This window comes from Aythya ferina, assembly GCF_964211825.1.
Source record: "Aythya ferina genome assembly, contig: HAP1_SCAFFOLD_110, whole genome shotgun sequence".
NCBI classification, from domain to species: domain Eukaryota; kingdom Metazoa; phylum Chordata; class Aves; order Anseriformes; family Anatidae; genus Aythya; species Aythya ferina.
In genome coordinates this window covers 127,592-155,206 of record NW_028181409.1, presented here as the reverse complement: position 1 = coordinate 155,206, position 27,615 = coordinate 127,592, and the positions used below count along the sequence as shown (strand labels likewise).

General features: G+C 42.2%; 1 protein-coding gene, 1 long non-coding RNA gene and 1 pseudogene across 3 annotated transcripts; all 3 read right to left on the bottom strand.

Moving 5' to 3' along the window:
* Positions 1-1,834: 1,834 nt before the first annotated feature.
* LOC311428674 (uncharacterized protein) lies at positions 1,835-3,872 on the bottom strand (the record flags this gene model as incomplete). Its single annotated transcript, XM_084540017.1, has 2 exons — positions 1,835-2,459; positions 3,859-3,872. 2 exons carry the CDS (start codon positions 3,870-3,872, stop codon positions 1,835-1,837), a joined length of 639 nt encoding a protein of 212 aa, XP_084396143.1.
* Positions 3,873-3,902: 30 nt separating this feature from the next.
* On the bottom strand, positions 3,903-10,626 carry LOC311428673 (ubiquitin carboxyl-terminal hydrolase 42-like; annotated as a pseudogene). Its single transcript has 12 exons — positions 10,398-10,626; positions 9,354-9,554; positions 8,651-8,761; positions 8,389-8,491; positions 8,117-8,184; positions 7,890-7,960; positions 7,276-7,358; positions 6,245-6,356; positions 5,727-5,867; positions 5,432-5,532; positions 4,827-4,968; positions 3,903-4,619 (listed from the first exon to the last, which is right to left on the bottom strand). The product of its transcript is annotated as a ubiquitin carboxyl-terminal hydrolase 42-like (transcript).
* Positions 10,627-17,631: 7,005 nt separating this feature from the next.
* Positions 17,632-20,840, bottom strand: LOC311428680. Its single transcript, XR_014687817.1, has 4 exons — positions 20,695-20,840; positions 19,610-19,752; positions 18,507-18,553; positions 17,632-17,738 (listed from the first exon to the last, which is right to left on the bottom strand). It is a non-coding gene; the product is annotated as an uncharacterized lncRNA (long non-coding RNA).
* Positions 20,841-27,615: the final 6,775 nt, after the last annotated feature.

The following is a 27,615-nucleotide window of genomic DNA, read 5'->3' as shown; positions in this document are numbered from 1 at the left end:
CCCCACGGCGGGGAGCTGCCCCACAGCAGGGAGCTGCCCCCCGGCGGGGAGCTGCCCAAGCTGCAGGTGGTGCCCCTGGGCTGGGAGGTGCCCCCCAGGTGGCAGCTGCACCCCGGCGGGGAGCTGCAGCACCTGCCCCTGGACCCCCGGCACCACGTGCCAGACGGTGGCCTGGGGCAGCGCGGAGGGGAGGGTGGGTACCTGCGGGGGCTGCAAGGGCAGCGCCGTCGCTCCGGGGAGGGAGGGCAGCAGCCAGGCAGCCACCGTTGGCGGCACGGCTGGGACGACGAAGGGGGAGTTTTGCGTCTGCGCAAGCCGCGGAAGCCGTCTGGGGAAACCCTCTGTGGGAAAAAGGCCGCTGGGCTGAGCTCTGGGGCGCTGGGCTCGCCAGCAGGGCCGCAGCCCCGGGAGGAGCGGGAGCCGGCTGCTGGACCTGCCATGGTGGCTGGAGAGTGGGGCGGTTGCTTGGGGAACCCGGGCAACGGGGGTTCCGTCCCAACGGCTCACCAGCCCCTCGCCGACATCTTGGGGAGGACTGCAGGCTTTGGACCCAAGCAGGCTGCCCAGCGCAAGACTTGGCCATGTTCATTAGAACATTACTAGCCTCTAAGCCTCATGGCATCACCTTCCATCTTGACTGCTAAACCTCCTTGCTCCCTACTATCTTCTTTGCCAAGATACAGCTGTCCGTCCACATTTACTTTTCCTACTTGGCTGGACTGAATTTAAGAAGGGAGCTTGCAACTCTTCCTCTTGTTTGCCACTTCATCATCAAACCAAATGAAAACCATTTGCCTTTAACCTCTTTATTTCAGGCCTTCTTTCCTAGTGGTCATTCAAAACTGGGAAAAAAATAGTCTACCAAGTGGGGTTTTTTTTTGATTTGATAATAAGTCTGCAGACTGTTAAGTCATCAAGCACTTCAAGACTGTTTGAAATAATCTCGAGATTAATATAAAAGGAATTCCTCACACACGCTGCGGCCGCTTACCTTTAGTATAGTCGTTGGATGCGATGGAGCAGTATTTCTTGCTTTCGCCTGCACTGGAAGTCTTCCCTTCCTTGTAAGGTTGTTTACTGCTCTCACTTCTGCATTACTGACATGAAGAGCCATCTGGAGGATGGCATTCTTCCTTCTTCTCCCGCGTTATCTTCTGGAAACGAGGATCTAAGTGTTCCAAGGAGCCTTTTGCTTTCCTGGTGTTTCTCCTTTTTCTTCTTTTTCTTCTCCTTTTTCTTCTTTTTCTTACGCTTGCGATTGGCATTGTCAAAGCGGAGCGCACAGAAACACAAATCATGAAGTCTGAAAGAAACATGCAAGTTAAAAAGGGAAAAAAAGATGTGGCACTTGTTGCCTGTATGAAACCTGATTTATTTTACCACAGGTGATGATTTGCAGCATGTCAGCTATTTTGTGGTGCTTTGTGCACACGCAACTTACTTTAGATGCAGCAAACTTAAGCCGTCAGATTGAAGGACCATAGGTCCTGGTTTGTACACAGATCATTAACAACGGCTAGCTCTGGAATATGTGCAAGCAGAAAAAATCTTTTAACCTAATCTGGAATGGTGTACGGATGTGATTCGAACTATGTGGTCCAAAGCTAGTGCTCTGACACAATTCAGCAAGAGCTTTCCTGTCTTCACTGATCAACCTAACAACATGATCCCCAGCCAGCTGGTGCTATCTAAAGAACTTAGAAACTACCAGGAAAAAAAAAAAAAAAAAAAAAAAAAAAAAGACATGAGAAGCACCCAGAAAAGAATTAGGATAAAAAATGCGGAGTATGCCGGAATCCTTGCTTACTTGGAATCCTTCTATCCATCTTTATCCTTAGACTTCTTTTTCTTCCAGAACTTGTGATATTTTTGCATTTTTTTCACCACCTACAAGCTCCTTTTCTATCTTTCTGTCTTTCCTTCCTATTTCACTTTCACTACCTTCTGCACGGGTATATTTTCTTTTTCTGTTTCCTTCTGTTTCATTTTTCTGGCGACAGTTCTCCAAATGAGCTGACACAGGTGGAAGCGCATGTCTTTCACGAGAATGTCTTCTGGAATGTTGCTGAGGTACCGAGCAACGATGCAAGTCTGCTCGGGGTGTGCTAAAGCGACGTACATCTTCCTCTCTCAAGAGGGAACCGTGAGGCCATCTGCTTTTGTAATGATAATGCTTATGTGACCTGCTGTAGTAAGTTGCAGTCGATCTGTCAAAGGCTGAATCGCCGTGAGAGAACTTTCTCTCTCTACTGTCTCCTGTCGCATGAGGTGAATAGTAATCCTTGTAATAGCCACATCTTTCCCATCTCCGTGCTTCGTCTCGATAGTATCTTTCTCTGCTCCAACTTCTTTCCCCTTTGGATCGGTAGTACCTATTGCTACCTTGTTCTGATCTTCCTCCGCTGCCAGATCTGTACTTTGAATATTTGACTGCTCTTCTGCCATTCTCAGGGCTGTTTCTTTCACGAGGGAAAGATCTGTACCTGCTTCCCTCCCAGTACTCCTGCTTGTGACTCTTTTGCTCAACAAATTCCACGCTCTGAGAACACCTCCTCTTGCTGGAAGGACCTGCTTTTTGACTCTCCTTCTCTTCACTAGGAGCATGTTCCCTCTTGCTTCGGTAATGCTCTTTCTCAGTGGTTTTAGTCTTGTCCTTTGTATCTTGGCGTCTATCTGCAATAGCTAAGGAAGAAAGATTGTTAGAGCTATATTCAGTGTCAGATTCGAGAGAGGAAGTATGCCGCAATTTCTCACCAGGCTCACAAGACTCTTTGCCGGACAAAACATTTTCTTTTGAAATGAGGTCACGTTCTTTTGATCTTCTTGCTTTCTCCTTGTCTCCACGGTCATCACATTGGTACTGGGCGAGGTATTCATCGTTCCCAGGAGATTTCGGAGGTTCCGCAACACTGCATAAAATAAAAACCCATTTCTCACTTCTGCTGAAGGACGTGAATATTAAGAGTAAAACCTTCCAAAGGCAAACAAACAAACAAAAACCTCCGGACTACAGGAACCCTCGCAAAGATATGCCATTTAGAAACCTCTCCTGTGATTAGGACACCTTCTTCAGCTCCCAGAGAAAGTGCCTTTTCCCCTCTTGCTTCTGAAGCCATTGCACTAAAAAAGCAAACGCATCTGTCTCCTTCCACCTGCTGCTCTGAGAAAAAAGGCATAGGGGCGAGCGGGGAACAGCCAGTGTTTCTCCAGACAGTGGAGAAAAATGGAAAAACATTCTATAAAGGAACACAAGTTCTCCTTGAGGCACCAACCTGCATCAGAGTGATATGCTCAGTGCTGATCATTAGTTCTGTTCGTGACACTGGACACACAGTATGGAATTGTACTAATTTAAATCCTTCCATTAAATTCTATTAGTAGACAGATAAAACTGTAACGAACTTCCATAAAGTCTTGTCTTAATCAGACTGTGCTCATTTTACCTCATTTCCTCTGACAAGCTGTTCAGCTGGCTGGCTCTGAAGGACTCCGTGATGACTTCTCGATTGACTGAAGGCATAGCTCCAGGCATCTGCAATTAAAACGCACAAGTCAGCAGACAAAAAAATACTATTTGTAGTAGTACTGAGGACTAGTCTTGTCAGAATGTCTCCATTAATTGGTAAGCAAGACCGCTGTGAGTTGTATGCATTATCTACACTTCAAAGATAACCCCAACTCACCCCCCAAAATCTACTTTATGAAACTTAGGAATTTTTATCTCAGCTGAGCTTAAGTTGACAAGTTCTAATGTAAGCTCAGGTCTGCAAATTCTAAGGGGATAATACCACAAAGCCTTACGATCACATGTGTGCTGTGTTTTCTCAGTATTTCACCTGAATTAGGAACACAATAAACACTCCCGAATACATCGTAGGTGAGAAATTCTCGATGGAGCAAATCTATGTTTCAAGCGATCCATTTGTTTTAGAAAAGAACATCTCAGAAGGTTTAACAGGTTCAACTCGGCAAGTAGAATCATCAAGTTTCAGTCCGTTTTCTTTAGATTCATTAACTAACCTAATAGCACCATTTAGTGAATCTGTTTTTGGCAGCTCATGCTGGGATCTTCCTTTGTCAGCATTCTGACAGGAAGAATTGGAATGCTGCAATGTACGGACTACCTTTCACACCAAAATTCCATTAGAGGACATTGCATTGCATTTCAAATTCCTTTGAAATAAGCCCTTTGACTCCTCCTCAGATTTTCCTGAAGATTCTGCACCATAAGGGACTGTGTTATCAGAGCTGAGTTTAGGATTTTCATTCACTGTTGGCTCCACAAAAATTTCATCAGAAACTTTTTTGTTTGTTTGCATTTGCTTCATTTGCATTACCAAATTTGTAATTGTGGATGAAGGAACAGCCTGGTAGAGATCTTCATCCTCCACAGCACTGCTAAGAAAGTCAGGCTGTGACACAGTCTGACGAGCAGGCAATTTATTGTGAATACTGATGGTGATCTTCTGTTTTCTTGACGTATCAGTAATTGAAGGCCTGGTAATTGCCTGGTTTTGAACACAGGCCATTGGTGGTGCTGAAGATGGCCTTTTTAGGGTGACACCAGTGGTCTTTGTGTCCTCTTTTATGGATCCATTTCCATTTAAACGGCTTGAATTCTGTATTTAAAAAGAAGAAATTGCAAGATGGATTAACGCAAACACTGCATGTAACATTTTGAAACACAAAACTCTCCTACTGAGTGTTTCTACAAATGGTCTTAACACCTAAAAAGATGCTTAAAACCAAACAAAAAACCCCACACCAAACCCCAAACCCACTAGCAGTTTGGTGCCGTTATCTGCCCTCCCGCTTCCCTGAATTACCTTAATCATATGAGGAAGAAGTCGTGGTCCCAGAAATCCAGCCTGCTTACTATTAGCCCCCTGCTGACCAGGAGGGAATGAACAGGGATAAGATGGTGCTGGCAAGTAAAACGCACGTTCTCCAAGTGTCAAATCATAGCGCCTTCAGAAAAGAGCAGTGATCGTAGTTTAGTTTTTCTTTCAGCCTACTCTTGGATTAAATCCCATCCTATCATTTTAGAGGAACAGCTCATACGATATGGAAGCCTTCTCTACAGAAGGCTTCGCCAAGACTACAGACTGAAAAGTAGAGAACAGTCTTCCTACTAAGACTATCACTTGCACAGCAATAATTCATTCTTACACCACAGATGACCTTCATTTCTCTCCTTCTCTAAATTAGCCAGCTACAGATAACACATAGATAGCAATTTACACAAGTGCTGCAGTTTAAGGCCAAGCAACAAAAGATAATAAACGACACAGAGAATTTCAGGTTAGACAGAACTGAATTAGACAAATAATAATCTTCTCCCGGGATAGCAAGAAAAACACTTGCAAAACAGAAAAATATCAATAACAGGAAAGTAAATCTCTTCTGAACACATTTTAAGATTTGTTATTACCTGATATAAAAAAGTATGTAAGCTTGCTGACCAAGAACTCTTTTAATGTCAGTACGCACTACTTTAGCATCATTCATCTGATACCAAAGTCCATTACCAGCCTGCAAATAAAGACAACGATTTCTTTAGGTGAATTGCACGTTTTCCAATTGAAATCACGGATAGGAACAAAATACACACATGTCAAATAAAAATATAATGAAATCTTTTTCCCTAGAAACAGTAGCTGCTAGTCATGCTTTAATTGGTTTGCCAGCACAACCTTTACCCTGTTAGAAATGCTGTTGACTTCTACCTTTACATAGCATATATAGTGTCCTGAGTGACAGCTGACACCGTGATGTACCAGCACCGCGTATAAGGCATAGAGCAGTGGTTCTCCCATTGACTGCGACATGTAGGCTCTCAGGTCCAAATACTCCGGATATTTCACCTCCTAAAGAGACATCAAGAAGATAGAAAAATTATCCCAGAGTACTTCGTGGACTAGCCAGAGAAAAACACTTCCAAAAAACACAGACTAGAATTGATTTCTAGAATATATTTCTAGAATATATTTCTTGATTCACTACAAATAAGTCTTCCCATAAACAACGGTTAAGACTAGAAGTTGCAGAGAACTGTTTCCTGATGAATCAGCCTTCTCAGAGGAAAGCATATGCTTCTTGTCAAGCGGGAACTTTATTGATATTAAGAGAAAGAATAAGCCATAGTCGTTAGTCTACAATTATTGTCTGAAAATATTAACAACTTTCAGCTTTGGGGGATGTCCCATTACACAATGATATAGTTGCATTACAGTGGTAAATATACCTTGTTGATCTTTCCACCTGTGAAATCTGCAAATCTTTTCAGTGATATTGTAAGAACCTTGGAAGAACGGTGTATGGTAAATCTCTTGGACGCAGGAACCATCTTTTTACACCTTAAAAACAAGCAGAGATAAGTGTTTGAAGGCATCTTCTTTTTTTTGCCCCCAAAACAAACTCCTTTTAATGTCTCACGCATGCCTATGCTATTTGAATGATATTTACTTGCATAATAGGTTGGTCTTTTTTCTTTTCATAAACCCATGCACTGCGTGTCAGGTTTGTTAATACACAGAAGAAGGTCAATTTTCCCAACAACTCAGAGCATAGCGGGAACAGGAATCTCTCACAAAAGGGTATGACCAGGTTGGATGGCAAGGTACCATTTCTTGGTCTACAAAAGTGGCTATTTGAACTCCAATCCTGGATACATTCTTTCAGCTTTCAAGGGAAATACAAATACTGAAAGCGGAACGAGAGAGCCTTGGTCCCCAGGGCTAGAAATTGCAAATAATCTCCAACATAGGTCGACTATCAACATCAAAAATACAACAGAAGCACATGGTCATTCTACAGGAGGGAGACATTTAACAGTAGGAAGTCTTCATGTACTGAGCTTGTCTGGAAAGACACTGAACCCATCTGCCATCCTTTGAAACAAAATAGTTCAGTTTGACACATTGCCCGCTCCAAGGTAGGACCTACGGTGTAAGCAGTGAAAATTAGCCACTAGCCCAGAGAACAACGGAAACTGGGCAGTTTACATCAAGAAAAGTACTGTCGAGAGCTAATAAATAGAAAGAACAAAAGTAGCTCTTTTTGAATTCTGATGGCAAAATACAAGCCAGAGAATTGCAAACCCATAGGGAATGCCTATGAACAAGACTTCCCCCCTCCAAGGAAACAAAAATCCAAGTCTTTTATAAACTTCCACAAAACTTGTAAGTAGATCCAAAGTTTAGAGGTAGTCCAACAGAGTCATGCAACATAGAAAACTGACATCTAGGATTAAGACCTAATTCGTCAAAATCTTACTCGCTACATTTATAGCAATTCTCTCCATCCAGCTCTTCAGGTTTCACAAAGAGTTCCAGAGCTCTGCTAACAGACGAAACCGCCTAGAGCAGCGAGAAAGAAGAGCGTAAAGTCACCGTAATTCAGAATTCCAGAGACATACTAGTAGTTTATAAGAGAATCTTACTAACATACTCAAGCGATCTACTAGGAGCACTGTGAAGAAGGAGGCAGAAAGAGCATGCTCAGCATTGACCTCACCTGGAAGGCATTTGACTTTGGAACAAATACTTTTCCAGTAGCCTAGACAGTATCTACAGTGTGCTTTGTCATCAATACTGGGGACAAATTCATCAGTCTAACAATTAGATGTATATTGAGGTAGAACAACAAAGAAGTATGACATCATTATAATTTTTGCAGAAAGAGAATTCTTTCCCCTTAAACCCAATGCAAATGTGGAGACTATTTACATGGGTTCCACGGAAGGACAAAGTCCAATCCACTTCCTTAGCACCACCAAGCTCTTACGTTTTAACATTATATGTGGTTTGGTTTTTTAAGTTAAACAAGTTTAATTTAGAAAGTTATGCATGTACTTAAACATCATGAATTATATTTAGAAAACATCTTACCTTTATATCCAAAGTGATATCAAGAAATGCCTCATACGTATCCGAAACTGCTTTGCAATTCAAGCACTTCACTGGAAGCAAAATATAAATGCTTAACATTATGTGAAGGAGACTAACTGTCCAAATTCAAGTTGTTGACAGATACTACTTTAGACAAACTACAGACTGCTTTACTACCGACAAAAGACACAGATCAGTTCTAAGGACAGGAATATTTTTTCAAGTACCTCTCGATCTTAGAAATCCTCCAAATATTTGATGAATGATGGTGGTAGCTTGAGAAGATCTGTCCAATCTGGAAATAAATTATAATCAGACCTCAGAAGATTTAAGGCACAGAGTTAACTCTTCAAAGAGTTTGATGAAAACCAAGGATGATGTAGACTTGCGTTGCTGATAGTAAATAAGGCACTAAAAGGTGCTAGAGATCATTTCTGAGAGTAAATAAAGGACTAGAAGGTGCTAGAGAATGTATGAAAGTGAACTTGTTTATGCTTACTCGGTGCTTCCGTTCAAGCACGCTTCCTGCATAGCATCAACAGTATAGCGCAAGAACTCGTGTGCGTCTTCTTGACTGCCAAAACGGAAATGTTGTCCTATTCCTAAATAAGAAGATGATAGTATTGACCTCATTTAAAAATGAAATCATTCTTGTATTTCTAAAATCTCTCTTCATTGGAGTGTTAAAACCACTTAGACACATCAAATAATTATTTGAAGATTACAAGCTATCGAAAAGAAACACATCTGAAGCCACTTACGACTGAGATTACTGATAACATGCGTAGGCTCGATGGCATCAACAGTGCAACGCAGGGCCTGGTTAATGTGAGTCTCCATCGTGCACATCATGCAAAAATCTTGTTCACGACCTGAAGAGTGAAAGAACAAAGCATCCCAGTCCAGCGAAATATCCATACCTACAAACATCTAAGTACAATTTAAACTATAGATACAATATCCACTCTCCTTGCTACATTCTATTCTCCCAAGATGCCAATGTCCCAACAGTCTTGTAACATTTCATTTCACACAACTTGACAGAAGAAAAATATCCACTAAGCCTGTATTCAAATGCATTTTGTGAAGAGAAATCTAAAAGACTACTGCAAAGTCGCAGTTGTAAAGGCTGACAGGAATGTGAACTCCACAGGCTGCAAAATGTATTACTCTCTAAAATTACTACCAAATGCATTACTGTCCAATGCACTTCATTATTCCCATGAAGCAATAAATGATCCTTTAATAAACAAACAAACAAACAAACAAACAAATAACTAAATAAATAAACCATGGTGCATTAATTGCACTCCATATGCTATTCGGAGCCCACTGCTAATACAGTGCTCAAAGCCAGCTGCTACAGGTAAAATCAGGCAAATAAGCTTATCTCACAGAATCACTGCTGTTCTTTCACCTTCAGAGCTATCCAACAGATTCAAAATACTGTTAGAAAGTACTCACATGACTGGCTGTGCTCAAGAGAAAGCATGTAATTGGCAAGTGGGGGTGTGTAGGTCAAACACTGTAGAGTAGCATTAAGAAAACATGTGTTGCCAAGATTGTACAGGCCAACTCCAACACTTTGTGTTTCTCGCCAATCCATACAAATCTTCTCAGGTGGAAAAAGAATGCTCTGTGGCGGAGCAATTCCATCATTAACGACTGCAAGAAAGTTAAATTTAAAAAGAGATCTTGTTTGTTTGTTTCAAAGAAAGGTATTTAAAAAAATACTATTCTGCAGGAGCACCTAGAGGAGCTAGCTACAATCCAAACCAGAAAAACTTATTGCAGACAGCTTTAATACCATCAAATTCAAATTGGCTGGTCAACACAATGTTTTGGGGGAAAAAAAAAAAAAAAAACAACTTTAGTCAACCATTTTAATTTTTCTAAGGCAAGGCTAACTGCCATTCTGTTTGTAGCACCTAATGCCAAGTTCCTCTCCATCTATAATCTTTAACCTGATTAACTTTTACTTTTGGGTAGACCTGTGCGGTGTCAAGAGTTGGACTTGATGATCCTTAAGGGTCCCTTCCAACTCAGGATATTCTATGATTCTATGATTCTAACTCAACTACTGTTTTTTTCCTTATTATAACTTAAACCACAAACTTAGACTTGAAATTATACGGTAAAAACGTAAAAACTAGGAACTAGGAATGACGGTACCCCTACAGATACCAGATTTTTTCCTGAGCAATGTTATCCTTCAAAAAACCTGTGAAAAATGGAAGCTGTGAATAGCAACAATCAAACACTTTTCTCTGCAAAACAGAAAAGACATGGAGGAATCTGTGCATTACAAAAAGCTCCCCGTATTTCTCTGTTGACTGTAAACATATCAAAATTAATTTCTGTAACATCAGTCACTTCAGTTGCCTTAGGGGATTCGCTTTTGAAGTCTTTGTTCACAGTAGTCCCCTTCTCTAGCAGTGCAACAAGTAAGAACTGCATTTTCTACTTTTGCTTTGAAGACAATGGAGGCAGGATAAAACGCACACTTACTTAGATCTCTTGGGGCAAAAGCCTTAGATTTTTCAGATGATCTACAGTAAATAGCACCTCCACGTCCTTGGGCCACAGAGACTTGGCTTGAATCTTCTGCAGGCACTATCCGGCCCCAGTTGGCGGTGCGTGACATCACTATTTTAGGACTTGGTTTCTTGGATTTGCCAGACCGCCTTGAAGAGGGCTTTTTAGGCTTTGAAGATTTGGGCTTCTTAGCTACGGTCATTGTTCACATCTGCAACAGAGACAGAAGTTCTGGCTGACGTAAGAATATCAAGAAGCATTCCAAGAAGAAAAGAGTAACAGAAGTCCTGTCACTTAATCTCAAAGAAACAGCCTTAAGAACTAAATCGCTGGTATGAATGATTTAAAAAGAATCCCCAAACTAAACACACAAAGTGAAAATTTCCATCTAAACTCTATCAGTATTACTTTTCGCTTCTGCAGAACTAGTGGCTGATGCCATTTCTTTCCCTTCCGTAGGATTTTAATCCATTACAACTCTGGAGTCTTTTTAATATAAAAATGTAGAAGACATTCTCTGAGGGGAATCAGTTATTTATTGATTTCCGGAGTTGCGCAATTATCTGTTAATTAGTACCTATGATCTAATAGATAATTGTTGCAATTATCTATTGCTGGCATTAGTAACGGAACACTATTACTTCACTGCCTGCGTTTTTCTGTTTCGTCTGCACAAAGGTACCCAGAACTCACTGCTACTTTTCTTCTGTCTTTCCAGGGCTCGCCCTCTACCTCACTGTCTACTGCACCAGTCATGAGGGGTTTGTTGTGATTCTATAATGAGCCTAGCTTTTAAATACACCTTTCATGGGCGTCACTTGGTGACGGCAAGTTAATCTGTGAGGGCTCCTCAGTCTACATCATGCGGTCGCTTTTTCCAGGTGAAAAAGCGGAGCTGTAAGTGGCAGTACACCAAAGCCCTGGCATGCTGAGATCCAAGAGGAGAGATGTTTGGCCCTCCTTTTCACTCCTGGGAACCATATACCTCAAAACCCACAGAGGATGGGCTATATCTCAGAGAAATCTTGGGAAAGGAGAGCATGAAGAGCATGTTTGCAAATTCATTTCTCCCTGGGCTTCTTCTGCTTCTCCAAGAAAGACGAGTTTGAATATAACTTTGGCAGCAGTACTTCTGGTGTTTTACTCCTACCACATTTAAAACTCCTACGACAAACTGAAAAGTTAGACTAAAAAGCAGCTCTTTCCGTTCTCCTTTCTAAAGTTGCACGCTTTCCTCATGCAAAACAACAGGGGAATGTAAGCTAGAAACGGAAATGCTGAATGTAAAACAAAACAAAACAAACCTCAGCCCTCCAGGACAAAAGCCAATAACTGCTACAAAGTCCTTTTTAAAATGCTGATTAGGTTTCAAGGTGATACCGCTTTAAATAAGCGTAGTTGTGTGTCCATAGGCAGAAGCTGAATAATGACAGGATGAACTTCTATACTTCATGTTTTGTTACTGTCTTACTGTAGCACACAGGGACTTGTTACCTTTCGGGAAACCACTAACCTCATGGAGGGTTTAAAACATAAGCTAGTTTGTTATACCAAAATGACGGAGAGAATAAAGCATAAAGTGCTTTCAGATTTCTAGCACGCCTTGATTGCTGTCCATTAAACTTCAGACACGTTAAACAAAACACAGTAAATAAGAAGACTCCTAGTCCCACAGCTGGCAAATTGTGTGCAGAGGTTGTAATTAGAACTTTTTTGCCTTGACGTTTTACATTTAAAATTGATTTTAAATCCATTCTATACACACTTTCCATTCCTGAAAAAACAATACGCAAACCTGACAAATGCATTTACATGAGAAATGAAGTCGTCCTTGTCCGATTGGAAGACTAAGGTGACAGCTCCTGGGCTCAGGGATAAGCTCCAATCTTCACCAGTGACAGCTCCTTTTTTAGGATTGAAAGGGAAAATGTTTCAGCAACACATTGGAAACATACTTAAGGGACAAGAAACAAAATCAAGACTGCAGTGAGAAGGAGAACAGAAAAACAATACTGGGGAAAATGAAAGGGAAGGGAAGGGAAGGGAAGGGAAGGGAAGGGAAGGGAAGGGAAGGGAAGGGAAGGGAAGGGAAGGGAAGGGAAGACCTTGATCTTTATACTGACCAATGAGATAAGCCTTACACATTTTTAAGTTTATTTTTGACAACTGATTGAGGTGTTACCAGGTATTAAGTACGATTCAAGAGCAAATATTAACACTAGAAAGAAGAAATCCGATCCACCACCACTGTTTCAAAATACATCCATTTCTCATTTGGAGATGACGTCTCTCTGGCAAGATAGTAGAAAAACTGTAAATACCAATAGAGCTTCCTCTCCCGATGTTCCATATACATACCGATGCTGTTCCTACACCTACGCTCTGAGCATAAATTTATGTTGACATGAGTGACAAGAGAGGGTGTTACTCCTCTCTTTGTTTGCCTTGAGAGACACACCTCTTGTCCATTGAAAAGTAAATTCAAGATTCCAGATCAGTTAAGACAGTTGCTATCCCCCCATTCAGAGTTCTGCAGCAGCACTCTTCAGATGTGTTTAGCAGTCTCTTTAGAAAATGTTATCACTTAGGACCTGCTTCTCAGTAGGTCCACGTTTGGCCTCCGCTTAGCAGAGAGTCAATCCCAGCTTAAGCTTTCGTACAAGAGCCCCTTCACGAAACGGAGTTGAACCCTGACATAACTGAGTTGAACCTTTAACCTTGAAGCTTCCTTAAAGAAGAAAGCAGCACCCAGGCCAGGAAATAGAAATTAATCGTCACTTTACCCTGAAACGCAGTGGGCTATTCTGTGCTGGCAGGATTGCTGCCGGGCTGGCCGACGAGGCGGCGGGCAGCTCCCCGGGGCCACAGGGCCTGGCACAGGGAGCCGCCGGGGGTCTCCAAGGTCCGGGAACAGCGGCAACAGCGGCAACAGCAGGGACAGAGGGGACAGCAGCGACAGCAGCAGCCACCTCAGCCGGGGCCGTCTCCACAACCGCCACAACGGCCTCGGAACGCCGCCGAACTCGGAGCTCCAGCGTGACGCCTTGTGAACCTGGCCGCGCTGCTCATGGCTAAAACCAGAGCGTTTCCTCCGGCGTGTGTTTACTGTCGGTGCCGGATCGGCCCTCACCCCGAGCTCTCCCTGCCGGGAGGGCTTTGGGGTTGGGGTTTCCCTCCCGCCGCTGCCGCGCGCAAGGGGTCCGCGCTGGGGAGCAGCATCTCACCCACGGCGAGAGACCGAGGGCACGACATGAAAAAGCCCCGACACGAAAAAGCCACGACATGCGGCCGAGGCGGCGGGGAGACGGCTCTGAGGGAGCTGCCACTTCGCCCCGCCGTCCTCCCCTCCCGGGCCGCCCCGCTGAGCCCCGTGCGCCTCAGGTGCTGCGCTGAGGGGGTGGCTGGCTACTGAGACAGCTGCCCAGGGCACTGCTCATGGCACCGAGCCTGACGGAGGTCAACAAGTGTTGAACAATGCTCTCAGACATCGGGTCTCACTTTGGGGTGGTCCTGTGTGGAGCCACGAGTTGCACTTGGTGATTATTGGGAGTCCTTTCCACCTTGGGATGTTCTCTGATTCTAGGTCAGCAATCCAGTAGCTGATGAGAAGTGTGGAGTCATTCAAAGGGAAGAGAGAGCACAACACTTCTCGTTTGCAGAAGCGGCTATTTGGTAACCAAACCGATGATTCCTTTGCTTCTAGAGCAACTAACAGCAGGGATCCGCTTTACAATGGAGGGAAAAGAGTCGTTGGCATGTCATGTGAAGTAAGCTTCAAATCCCAGAGGATGATTTTGTTGGAACTTTATTCAGCTGAAAACACAGAAGCCTTGCTTCTGCTTGTGTTAGTTACAGCTCCAGTTTACTTTGGTTGGGAGGGAAGGCATTCCAGGCTAATGTGCTGTACCTGTTCCTTCAGCTCATTGTCCATAAACGGAGGAGCAAACGAAATCAGTTTAATCTCCATTAAATGCAGCAGACAAAGCAGAGTAGAGGGCGATCTAGCACTTAATTTTTCCTGTAAGCAGGAAACCCAGAACTCAACAACACTTTTCAAATCTTGTCCTGCAGTAAATGACCAGCTGAGTGAAGCTTGCATTTAGAGGATGTGCTCCTCCAGTAGACGGAAATAGCTTTTCCTCTTCACAAGTGCAACTGAGTGGTGGACTGGCAGCTACGTGGTTAACTAGTTGTGCCAAAGGGGTTGTGTTGAATGCACAGAAAAATATGCAGGTCCCAACAGTAAAGGGTTGTCTGTAGGCATGACACTGAGTACAGATGTTGTCTGCAGGTTCGTGCAGAGTGCACCGCGCCAATAAGCACCCAGAGTCGGAATGCACACGAAGGTCTTTTAATTATAGAATTACTTATAGAACTCTGCAGAGTCAGGTACTTGGCCATCTTTCGCAAAGCAAGCACACCTCGAATCACCGTCATTTATACACAGGAAACTTGTGAAAACTCTCTCTTTGGCTCCTTTGGATTGGTTATTACAGCTCACCTAACTTATCTCCACTGAGCTTGTGCATTACAGAGGAATACCGGGGGGGAGGGGGAACAGGAGAGGGGGGACACACACCGAATCCCACATTAGCATAGATTAGCATTTTGACAGGTGTGATTTTTAATGTGCTAATGACCCTTAATGAGAAAAAGGTTACTATAGGTCAGTCTGGAGCTCGTGTTCTCCTTCCTGTTTTTTCCCTTTTAGCCCTTCTCTTCCTTGCTTCTGCTAGCTCAAGGCTACCTGTCTCTCTCCTTCTTTATTTTCTCAGCTAAAAGACTGCACAAGCTACAGGCCTCCCTATTTGCTTCAACATTTCCTTGTTTTTTTTTTTTTTGTTTTTTTTTTCCCAGCTCTGGGACGACACAGGTGTGGTTTGATATTTGCCAGTATAGCTAAAACTCACGCCAGTCTGCTCACGCACAATAAGTAGTAAGATTTAAGGACTGGTTTCATCGGCTTCTTCCATACTAACATCCTTCTTATGTTTTAGATATGCTGTAGTTAAATCAACACTAAGTTACTACTTGTGGAGTAATCGCCTTAAGCGACTAGGCATCATAAGCACACCTCCATCCCAAAAGCTACCCGCCTCCAAGGTGCAACCACCCCTCACTGAGCACGCCCTCGGAATTTCTCACAGCCTGTACCTTTAAACGCAAGTGAGATCATTTCTACCAAGCACAACCAAGATATGCATGACTAGAGTCACTCAAGCTCCACCTTAAAGATAGAAAATAATATCAATTGCTTTAAGAGAAAGGGGATGTTAGGGAAGATACTATCAGGAAGGATTCCTTCTGACATCACTCGACAGGCTGAGCCTCTCACTCCCCCACCCCCACTCCATTGGGACGCCGTGGGGTAAGATCTGAACGCTTGCTTATACCAGGCGTCTCTGTGGAATCTTAGAAATCTCTAGAGTTTTGATGCTTTTTCATGTCTTAATACCTAGGCTGTGTACCTGTGCATTTCATGCATGCTAGCTTGCTTTTGCAGACAGTGAATTTATCACTGACAATCCAAAGAACCTGTGTACCTGTCGCCGTAAGAAATTGCACTTAATTGCATTCTTCCTAGCTGTGAGAGTTCTCCTCGAATGCGACTAGAGCGAGGCCGTACTGCGTTGTTGGTGAATCCGTGACCGTGATAGTTCAGCACCCTGAATCCGACGGGACCCATGATGGTCAATCGGCTACACCCCTTAACGCGACACTACTAGACGAAGAAGATGACAGGGCTTGCATGCACTGCATTAGGCTTTGCATGTGAAAACACCCCCAAATAATTTCACGTACATTTAACGTTTTTAAAGCTACAGCCCTACATAGTTAAGGCATCAGCATTCATTCCTTTGCTTGATAGCAAAGTATGAACATACAGAAGAGTTAAATATTTTCTTTGCATTCTTAAAGGCGATTTTTCAGACTTGGGCTTCAGTTGTTGGAGTTGAAGAAATCAGTAGACATCCTTACTTTTACGTTAAGACCAAAATCTTTATCTAAGATTGTGTTATCTAACGCAACTAAACTCCCACCCCCACATGGTTTTTTTGTAACTTCGCAATGATCTTGCTGCAGTCCCACTCTGATGGTCTTTCAGTAACATGCAAACTGCCGTGGCAGATTCTGTTACAGTGCTTTTCTATTGACAGTGTGCATAACACTCAAGGTAAAGCCCCTCATTTTGCAGTGGGGACATAAAGTGTTTCTTTGGACCCTGCTGCTTCTGTTAGTACTCATTTTTTCACAAACTTGTTGAACCTGAGCCGTGCCTACTGAGCCAACGAATGCTTTGATGACACAGTATTTTGTCAAAGCAGTTTTGCTTCTTGGAGCTACAGAAGCAGCTCTGGCTACGTGATAGGGAATTGTGCTGCATTGGCAAAACCAGACTTAGCTACAGACTTACAACACTTGCTAACTCGATCTATTTCAAATCTCATTTTAACTTTAAAGGACAATCAGTTTTGTGGCTCCTGTCTTACTAATTTGCCTTGTTTTGCATGGAAGGGCAGCCTGTGAATGTTTTGCTTTATTGCATGCTTCAAAAAAAGGCTGAGGAAGAGACTGGAGGAACCTTTGCTATTCTATGGACTTTCCCCCGAGAGTGTGGAATTGCAGGCTACTTGGATGAATGTTCCAATGTGAGTAAGGGAGCAGACCTCAGCCAAAGGAGGTGGAATCCTTGCTTAATAGTAAGTATCAGTGTGGGGACATCTTTGCTTAACGGGAGCCGTTTAAACTCTTCATAGAAACAAAATAAGCTGGACATCTTATGTTTGGAAAGCAGTATGGTTACACAGCTGCTAACATAATGACTTGAGTCTACTGCTCTGCAACTTCAGGTTTTGTTTTCAAGCAGTGCATACATCAGTTTAAGCTTTGGACAAGGAGATTTGCAATGCAAATAGTGATAAACCAGAATCAGCGGCGCTGACGAGTGTCAATTCTTATATGCTGAAATAGCACCTTCAAGAAAATCTGTTTATCTAGCCAGGTAACGGTGTCTCCCTGTAAACATGAAGGAAATGCCAGGAGCAGCCAAACCTCTCTGCTGTCAAAATAAAGAGCAAGTCGAGGCCAACATCATGCCATAGTGCAAAGGCTTGCGAAGAAAGATCATTCTAAGAGGTCTGCAAGAAAAGATGACTTACTTTGTCATAAGTTTGTCAAATAGAATGGACGAGTTAGTAGTCGAGTACCGACTGTGTCCGACTCTACAGCTGCGGCGCAGCTCCAAGTCCCTGTTTTCTCCGTGGACTCGTCTCACAGTTTTTGCACCAGCTCTACTCCTCAATGTTCTGGTGACTGAAACGCAGAAACAAAGTCTTTTGAAACAGTGAAGATGGGATTCTCCTTATTTCACCGTTGCTCTTGTAAAATGGAAACAGACAGACAAAAAAGGCACCCTGAAGTGGATTGAGTTTTCTTTACATTTCAGATCAGAAGTTGGTGTCACAACCACTGCATTCCACTTCTTTATCGCTCTGCACGTTTAAACTGTCTACTTAAAACTGGGACCTGTAGGGAGATTTTTAAAGAGACTGAAAGCTAGCCAGACAAAAACAAACGTGCAACTTTTGTTCCATGCAGGAGGGAAATCTACTCCACTTATTTCTTGGAAAAGTGAGAACAATCAACACCTTTCTCTAAGGTGTTTTCACTCCATTCATGTCAAACTGTATCTACCAGTGCTCAAAACAAACACTAGGACATTGCAAGCCTCTTCCTAAGAGGTGTATGTTTGATTACTCTGTTTATGCATGCAGCACTTCCATTTCCTGCATTAGGATCTAACAGCTCAAGGAGGGAAGAATCGTTTCAAGAGAAACACCCAAACACCACATAACTCAAACTCGTGCTTTTTAGAAAAAAGCCTGCCCATTGTTTGCCATACAGCACCCTTTGGCACAGGTTTGTTGCTTGCACTATCATTAAAAGAGCCAAGAGGACAAGGGGAAGGGAAGAGCTATACCACTGTGCTGCTAGGATCAAATGAAAGCCATGGAGTGACCAAGTGCCATCCTCTTCAGTAACCAGCGTAAATAGGTATCCCGGGGACTTACAGCCACTTACCTGTGCTATATTCTTTTTTTCGTTCCAATTTTGGCTTTCTCAACTGCCTACATTAAGAAAGAGGACAGGGCAGAAAAGGGAGAAAAGACTTGTTGTATTAGACCCATCAAGGATGGGAAATTTCACCATGTTTACAAGCCAGTGCTCCATGGTATACAAAGAGAAGCCTGTAGGCCTCACGCAGGATCCACATCCCAAGTCTGTTGTGTGCCATATACACGCGGTTCTGTATGTACCCACATTTCCTAGCTTGCTCATGTTGAATTCTCAAAATTATGAGCAATAGCACCCAAGTGGAAAAGATACATGTCCTGGTTTCTGTTAGGACAGAGTTAGTTCTCCTCCTAGTAGCGGGTAGGTTGCTATGTTTTGGCTGAGGATGTGTGAAAGGATGTTTAGAAGAGTGCTGATACCACCCCGATGTTTCAATTGCTGCAGAGCAGTACTTACAACAAGCCAAGGACCTTTCGGTGTCTCACTGTCCTACTGGCGATCAGAATCGGCGCACAGCAACAGCTGCGAGGGGACAGACTCAGGATGGCCGACCCCAACTGGCCAAAGAATTCTATGCCTTATGGCAACACGCTGCACCATGGATAGGGCGGGGCAGCCGGGCTGCTAGGGGTTACGCTAGGCACTGGTCAGCGGGTAGTGAGCAACTGCATTGTACATCACTTGTTTTGTACACATTACTAGTAGCAGTACTATCATCATCATCATCATCATTATTATTATTTTCCTGTCTTAATAAACTGCCTTTATCTCAACTCGCGGGCTTCACTGTCCCGTTTCTCTCCCCCATCCCAGAGAGGGAGGTGGGAGGGTTGCAGAAGGGCTGTGTGGTGTTTAGCTGCCGGCCGGGTTAAACCACAACAACACCTCAAAGGGGTTGGGGAAAAAAACAGGTTTGTTTTAGAAAAGCGGAAAACTTTCACTGAGAAGAGGGATTCTAGTTTTAAGGTACTGGTACGCCATCAGCATGCTCATAGGCCTCTGCTGATTTTAGCCGGAGGTTTATCAGGCCACAACTCACTGCACATGCTTTCTCTCTTGCTTTTCAATCTACAAATCAAACAGAGATTGAACATATAGAAATACAGTACCTTGAAAAGCGTCTTCTCTTGACATTTCCCCTCAGTATCGCCATACTTTCTTCAAAGCTGGAGACTGAACACCGCAGGATGCTTTTGCTCATTGATCTTAAACGGTGTCCGTTGAAACATTCAATACTGGGAGAAGAATAATCCTAGGGAAAGAAGGAAACAAGAATATATTTATGTGAACCACGTAGATTCAGATAAAGAAATTCTGCCTCACGCAAGTTTAATTGACCCTCCTGACTTGGTAGTGGGGCAACTAATGGCAGGCAGACACTGAAACGCTGCTGTGCTCAAGAAAAACCTGGAGAGAAAAAAAAAAAAAAAAAAAAAAGCTTTCAAAACTAAAGCTTCCCTTTCCCCACCGTTTTCTTGTGGATAACTTAAGCTTAATATCCTTGGCAAAAAGATATTGCAGCAAAACCTTTCACATAAACTTAGTGTTTCGTGAAAAACTACAACAACAAAACATTAAATTCAATTGGAATTTTTTTTCTTCAATAAATTCAATTGGAATTTAAATTCAAAACTTTTAATTCAGTTGAATTTAAATTAAAAAAAATAAACTAATTAATTTAAATTAAAAAAAATTAAATTCAATTGACTGTTCAGAGGAACAGTCAAGCTTGACATTATACATCCTAGAATTAAAATCTAGTTTGAGTTTTTCTCCCATCTCCAGACCTTGCTAAAGATGCTTATTAGGAGCTCTGTCAAAAAAAGTGAAAGGCTTGTTATATCAAAGCTTCGAACCCTTCTTACTGCCCTTGACCTTCTTCACATTGCTGCTCCTACAAGGGTGAGTACTATCATTTTTAGTACGGGAGGGAAGCTGTGATATCCTTGAGTGAGGGGTCGTTCTGTTTACAAAATGAAGTTCCAGTAAGAGTACATCAAATGAACCAACTTTCTTTGAACTTTAATTCATCACTATATTGAATGAATGACCTCTGGATTTCTCTCTCCCATTTGAAGTCAATTTGAAAACAAAATACCTCTGCCATAAAGAGCCAGGCATCAGAGACACCTGTTGCGCCTCAAGAACAGAGAAGGTATGAACGACAAGAGCAGCTGAATAAAATGCAACTTGCCATTAGAAATGGGTGTACTGGCATCTACAGGTGCCACTGGCATCTCCTCATTTTCATTACTCTCTTCATCTGGTTTCTCGTCTTCAGTAGCAGGGTTCTGCTGTGGTGACTTGGAGTTGTCGCATGGAGCACACGCTGCAGAGGTGCAACCTTGCAAGAAAGAATAGATACCAAAGATCTTCGTCGTGCATTTTCAGTTACAAATGCAGAGACAAGTCTTCAAATCCTTAGCGTTAAAGCACGTACCTCTTTTCTCACGAGATTCTTTAATTGGTTCACAAAGTCGTCCAAACTCTGTATCCGTTTCGTTCCTCACCATTGAATATGCAGTGCCTTCCAAAACATAGGCGCTGTGACGATCTGAAATTTTACACACTTTAACTGAATGTTGTCTACCAACCAATGAAACTGTTTTGATCACAGAAGAAAATTGCTTTCTTCATAGGTTGGTTCCAAAAGGTTCTCTCAGTGAATATTTTCAGCATAACAACATCGAAGTTAATTAAAACAAAAGCACTAGTTCCTTGGGAACACTTATATCACAATTCCATGCCCAAGTAGCAAAATGATAAAATATTTACAGTCTGGACGTCCAAAATCAGCTAATCCATCCGAAGTCTATTGTCTGCACACAGCATTTATCCATCTATATGTTTGACAGATTTTTTAAACTAGGGCTAAAAAGCACATCCTCACCTGTAGATCTTTGATCCGGGTAGTACTCTAAGGCATTGTTACAGATTAGATCGATGTCCTTCAGCTAGTCTCCGGCAGTGAGGTACTGGCGTGAGTCAATTTGAGTCAGAACTGTTGAAAGATCCATCGGCTCTTTAATCCTTGTGGCATAGTCAGGTACCTGCAGATCAAATACAAGCATTCAGAGGTTTTCTTAACCTTGCACACTGTCTACCAAAATTATTCTGAAGACTTTAAATAAACGACTTCCTAAAAACTCTGAACATTTGCGATGCATCAGAAGATGCTGAAATTAACCAGTTTGCTTCTCAAAAATGGAAGGGCTTTTTCATTTTTCATTAGAGCGGCCACGAGAGGACAACAAGAAGTAGGGAGGTCAGAAGCACGTGCATGGTAGAGAAGAAACACTGAGGGTGGGAGATTCATTTCACTTTGCTTCAGAAAATCACAACAGTGAAAGCTGAGCAAGCCATCCGGCATTCTCTTTGTTGTCGACATTGAGGAAAAGGTGCATGAATTGCACCTGTGAAGTACCTATTGCAGGCATCTACTTTAGAATGAGATAACTGGGCCCTGAGGTGCTCATTTCTTCCCTCAGACCAGAAGAGGAGACTAATGACCAGTTCAGATGAGGACATATGTATCTGTCTAGATTTTTCACAGCTCAAGAACCTAGGAGAAAAGGGGAAGAAAAGCCAGTGGAGGCCCACATGAAGACGACTTTGCTGATCCCCAGGTACATTCAAGTTACATCTGTCTTTGAAATATACGCCCCTAGTTTAGGCTTATCTCATAAATTAAGGAGAAAAAGGCATCTAAGCAGCCAATTGGAGGAAAAAGAAAACACACTGCACTTATGGTTGATTCCTATTGAGGAGTTCCAGATGAAACAGAGAACAGGATCTCAAAACTTAGTTTTACAAACTGCTGCTCCTATTCCTGTTCCCACAGGAACTGACAGTCCAAGAAGGGGCTTCAGACTTCACTCAAGTACTCCTGTAAATACTGTTTGTCATTATAAGGAAAGATCTCTGTGCTTTTCAGTGCTGTGACACGCCTACGTATCAAAGCTTTTTCACGAGCAAACTGTGTTGGCATTTGGACTGGCTTTTTAGAATGAAACCAGGGCTTTCAGCGAATAATCCCATAAGACACATTTGAGAGTCAGCAGAAGTAAAAGCACTGCCTCTGCTTCTTGCAAAATCCTAACAGTGCAGCCCTAAAAACAAAGTTGAACCTTCCCCAAAACGCTGAGAAGTATGAACACTGAGAAGTTACAGACACACACGGATCAGCACTACTTTACCTTCTGTGGGTCAACGGGCTTTGCAAATTCCCTGAAACGTCTGTCAGTGGCAAGTCTGTGAGTAACGTCCCTCAAGAAAATTCTAAGGTCACGCAAGGTATCCTTCTCTTCCTCCTCCAGCATCTTTACTTCTTCCTCTTGTGGCTTCTGAGGCTCAGCTGGTGGTGCTACAGGCACAACTTCCAATGTCCGATCAACTTCAATTCATCAGGAAAAATTAGCCAATTTACAGTACTCAAATACAAGCATATGACAAATTGCTGACAGAAAATGACCACCAAAGCAAAGACCAACGAGCTAGTAACTTCGATAGGAAAGTTTTAGATGTACTTCTCATATCCTCCTCACCTCTTTTCTTTACAGGAGGCTTAGCCACTTCATTTAGAATTAGGTCCTCAAAAAAAGGCTGCTCTCTCTGCCCTACCAGGCAACTCAATATTGCACACTTCTCCAAATTCCGTATTAAATCATTTTTGCATCTAAAGCAGAAGGAGGAGAGACATTTCAGATTTAAGGCCACAAAAAACTCATCTTCGATTCCAAAAAGACGAGTACCTTTTCAAATTAAGAATAACCTGAAGAACACAAACTGAAAAAAGTTATAATCCTGGCCTTAAAACGCTACATTTTCACAGGTTGGCACGGCAAATTCAAATATCACCTTTAAGAATCACCTGTAGAATTAAAGCTCGCTGAAGGGATTGTACGCTACACTGGTAAAGTAATGGCTTTCACCACATCCAACAGCGCCTCCTTTGTATTTACTTGCCTTGCTGCAGCCTTTACTTAGAACCTTTATGGCTATAGAGGGAAAAGAAAGGCTTCAGCAGACAAGTGAGGGCTTTTTGCTGAGTTTTTATTTCTCTACCAAAAGGTGTCTGAAGTAGTTAGTACCTCTACGTCTTCCTCCATTTTCAAGTTCTAGTAATAAAAGGTAGGTGAGGAATTTCACTACTTATTTTAGAAGGAATTTACAGCCTGTACAAAAACTTCTGTGGGAACTCAAGCACTTTCAAAGCAGTTGATAATAAACACGTCTAGGTAAGACCCGTTCTCTTCCCCCGATGACTGAGACCAAATCATCAGAATGACAACAGCGTGGTCCTGTTTTGGGCACCTTCCCTTAATGTAAACTCTCAGAAGTCAATGAAGTTCTGCACCTACTTTTACTACAGTTTATTTAGGAATACAACTAGAATTCGATTCCAAAGTTACTTTAGCAGAAATTGGAACTCAGCATTCCAGCTTTGAAAGCTTTGGCCTATATGAAGAAAGAAACTGATTTACTTATTTATTTTTAATCAAAGTGTTTAAATTCTCTACTAAATTGCATTATTAGCAGTTTACCCAACATAGCATGGAATGGCAGACTGTCAGAAGAAATCTCTTCAGTAAAAACATCCTCTTGTCATTTCAAGCACTTCATATTCTTGACTGAACCACTTTGTAGCAATCAGAATTATTGTATTAATTTATTATTTGCATGTGTGAGAAGGGGGTGAAAGTCACTTGCTTGACTCAGAAAAAACCTTAAGCAGATGCTTTCACAGTATTCTTTTTCTCTAAGCAAATTTTAAGTGATTTGTTAGGGTGACTGAGTAATAACAGCATGCATTTAAGAAAGCACAGCATTTTGATGTTGAAAGCATTCATAAATTACAAGACACTGAAGAAATAGTAAGAAAAGTATTGACAAATACCTCTTCTGGGAGATCTGAGTGACGTACATCAGACGGAGCAAGCAGCAAAACTGGCGAAAATGCTGGAATGTTACGTAGTAGAGTTAGAAAAGTAAGTTTCAAGGCAGGTCCAGCGTTGTCCCACCATAAATGGATATCTGGGACATAAATTGTGCTTGGTGCTGTCTTCTGAGCATTTCGGATCAGCTAGTGAAAAGGAAAGCTTGCGTAAGAAAACTAAAACACGTACAAGAACCTCTTAATACATAGCTACATAGCCATCTGACTGCCCCATGAAATGAAACTACGTGAACAGAGTGGCAAGCATCCTATCACATAAGGAATTTCTCTGTGCACCCTTTCAGATTATCAGTATTCGGAGAACTCTAGTCAGAAGATGGGAAGGATATATTCAGGCAGTGGCTAGACACCGTAGCTATATGGCCACAGCCACAATCATCGCATAACAAAGAAAGGAAATGTCCCTCTTAAGGGACACATCAGTATTCAGTCGTGTAACATGTCTGTCCTTACTTGTATGGCTCTCAAACGTTTCCACTAAAGGTAAAAATATTTTAACGTAGTGATGCCAAACAAGAAAATGGATTTCCTGCCTAAAAGTAAAAACACCAAATCTGTTCATTTTTTCTAGTTAAAACCACATCACCGTGCAAATGAAGTGTTTTCTGAATGTTAATGCTTTTATTGCACATACTGCAACAGCACAAGTTGTGCATGTCCGTGCGAAAACAAAATAAACAGAAGCCCCAAACCTTGGTTGCCTTACTAATATAATTTAGAAGAAGGCTACAAAAAGTAGCCGACATGCAGTCTGATACAGAGCCATCTACCGGGAGCACACAGTCTTAGGAGGCAATGAGAACTACTTTCTGGATCCCAGTGACATGAACAGCATTTCTTTCCACAAAGAGATGTTTATTAGCAACACCGCCCAGCTTCCTGAGCTGCTAGCAACAGCCTCACTGTAAAACTGGGTATGGAAAATGTCGACATGTACAACATCCAGATTGTTTGTGGTGCTGTCTAAAAGAAAAGGGGATTTTCAGACAGAAGCAAACATCCCAGCACATTAAAACAAGGCCACCTCCATTACCAATGAATTTTGCTCACCTTACTTGCAACTCGATTGATCTTTTACATACAGTCAGTGAATCTGATGAGAAGAAAAAGAAAAAAAGGTACCTGTCCGCAGATTTCTTCTGGCGGTGCAACGTTTGTAAGCAGAACAGAAAGGTCCAGGGTGTGAACGGGAAACTTCTCCAAAGCGTGCAACACCACGGGTGCCACGTAAGAAACCTGGCCATACCCTTCTTTTCCTACTATTAGCAGACAGGGCTGGCATGATGTTGGTTCCCAGAAAGCACTCCTAGAACAAGAGTTAAGAAAACAAGTTTATAGATGAGGTGCTGAATAGACACACAGATGTTCCAAGTAATTTTCCTATAGACTTTCTTTTCCCTCCCCAAATAATCCAAATGGCAGCGGTACATTAAATACATGTAAGATTTCCAGTTAAGTTATTCACTCATTCCAATTGTTTCATCTTCTTCCCTTTGTTTCATCTTCTTCCCTTGTGTTTCCTATTCTTTACTAAACCAAGACTGCAAATTAATATCCCTGCAATCTTGCTTTACTACTAGGAAATAAATTGGTGAGGAGCTTTTGTTTCCCCACTACAATCAGGCTGTACCTCTGCTGGCTTAAATCAAAGATGCTAGAGACATAGCCTTGCTCTAAAGCACAGAAAATCTTCTGGACAGCACAGCAATAGAAACGGAGAAAAATAACTGATCCAGCTGTGACAACATGATCTAACTTTCCAACTGTGGGCTTGCATGACTTCCATACTAAAATAGCACAAGATTAACACAACTTGGTGGCTTAACAAATAAAGACACCATTCAATTTTTTCTCAAGGTGTTTTAACAAGCCCTTTCTCAGTTTTCTTTCTGCTACATAATTCACTACTGGTTTAACAATCCTGGAAAACAGAAGGGCAAAAGGTGGCAACACAAACCCATAAAGTTGGGCTATTTTTAGCTAAAAGGACAGACTGCACATTTATGTGGTCTTGAGTCTTTCAAAGAATGCCATGGATTAAGTCAACGTGTTCTGGTAGTCTACGGATCACTTTGGCTTACGAAGAGAAGCCTGGGCTTTTCAATTTGGTCATTCAGAGCAACTTCATTACAACTTTAGTCCCTCCACCCTTTCTTCTTGTGAATACCAAGCACCCCTTCAACACACAAACTTGATGTTGTCCCTTCCTCTACCACCCCTCGCACTTTTAACAGCTGGAACTGTTTACAAAGACTCAGCAGACCTGAGAATTTAAACGTAACAGGGATCTATCTTTCTTTACCTGCTGAAACAGAGGCGTTTTTTCTCTGGTCCGTCAGGCATTCCATCTTTTAATTCATCTCCAGAAACCAAGGATGCGTCGTCATCACTGTCAAACATATCATCTTGTAAAATAGGATTGAAATGCTCTGAAAGGCAAAAGAGGTTTGTTAACTTTCCTGAATAGCCTTTGTCTCTTTCTCTTCCATTAATACAGCTTCTAAATCAGTGCCAAAACCCTTTCTTCATTTGAGAGCACACACTGAAAGCTATTTCCTAGAGTTCAGCCCACCACAGATCTAAGGAGATGGCACAAGGCCCTACAAAGCTCTACTAAGTCCCACTGATGTGTACATATAAGGTATGCTACTCTTGGTGATTTTTTTCTCCCCCTTAGAATAAAGGAGATTACAAACACTTTCTGCAGTTGCTAAATAGCTAAAAAAAAAAACAAACAAGACCATTTCTTTCTGGAGGAGGTTCCCACAATGAAAGCATGGGGATAAAGGATGTGATGGCCACAGAATTCCATTCATCTAGTAAGTATCAATGCTAATTGATCTCACGTGTATAGTACGATCCACAAACATTTAAATTAGGAGACTGGTTAAAAATGATGATAGCTAAAACAATATTTAGCTTAGACCAGGTATACTTGTATCCTGGTCCTGACATTCTTCAGAAAGGAATTAGAAACATTGACCTAGAAATGCTTCCCCTCCAAAGATCTGAGTTTTGATTTTTTAAAGAAAAATAGGTGCCTTATACTTCAAACCTCAAGTCAACCTCTACAAATGCTAATTATCTTAGCTGCCGTCAGAAGCAGCATGCTTCAGTAGAGAACGCATTGTCCTTTACTGTGTATTGATCATTCAGAGC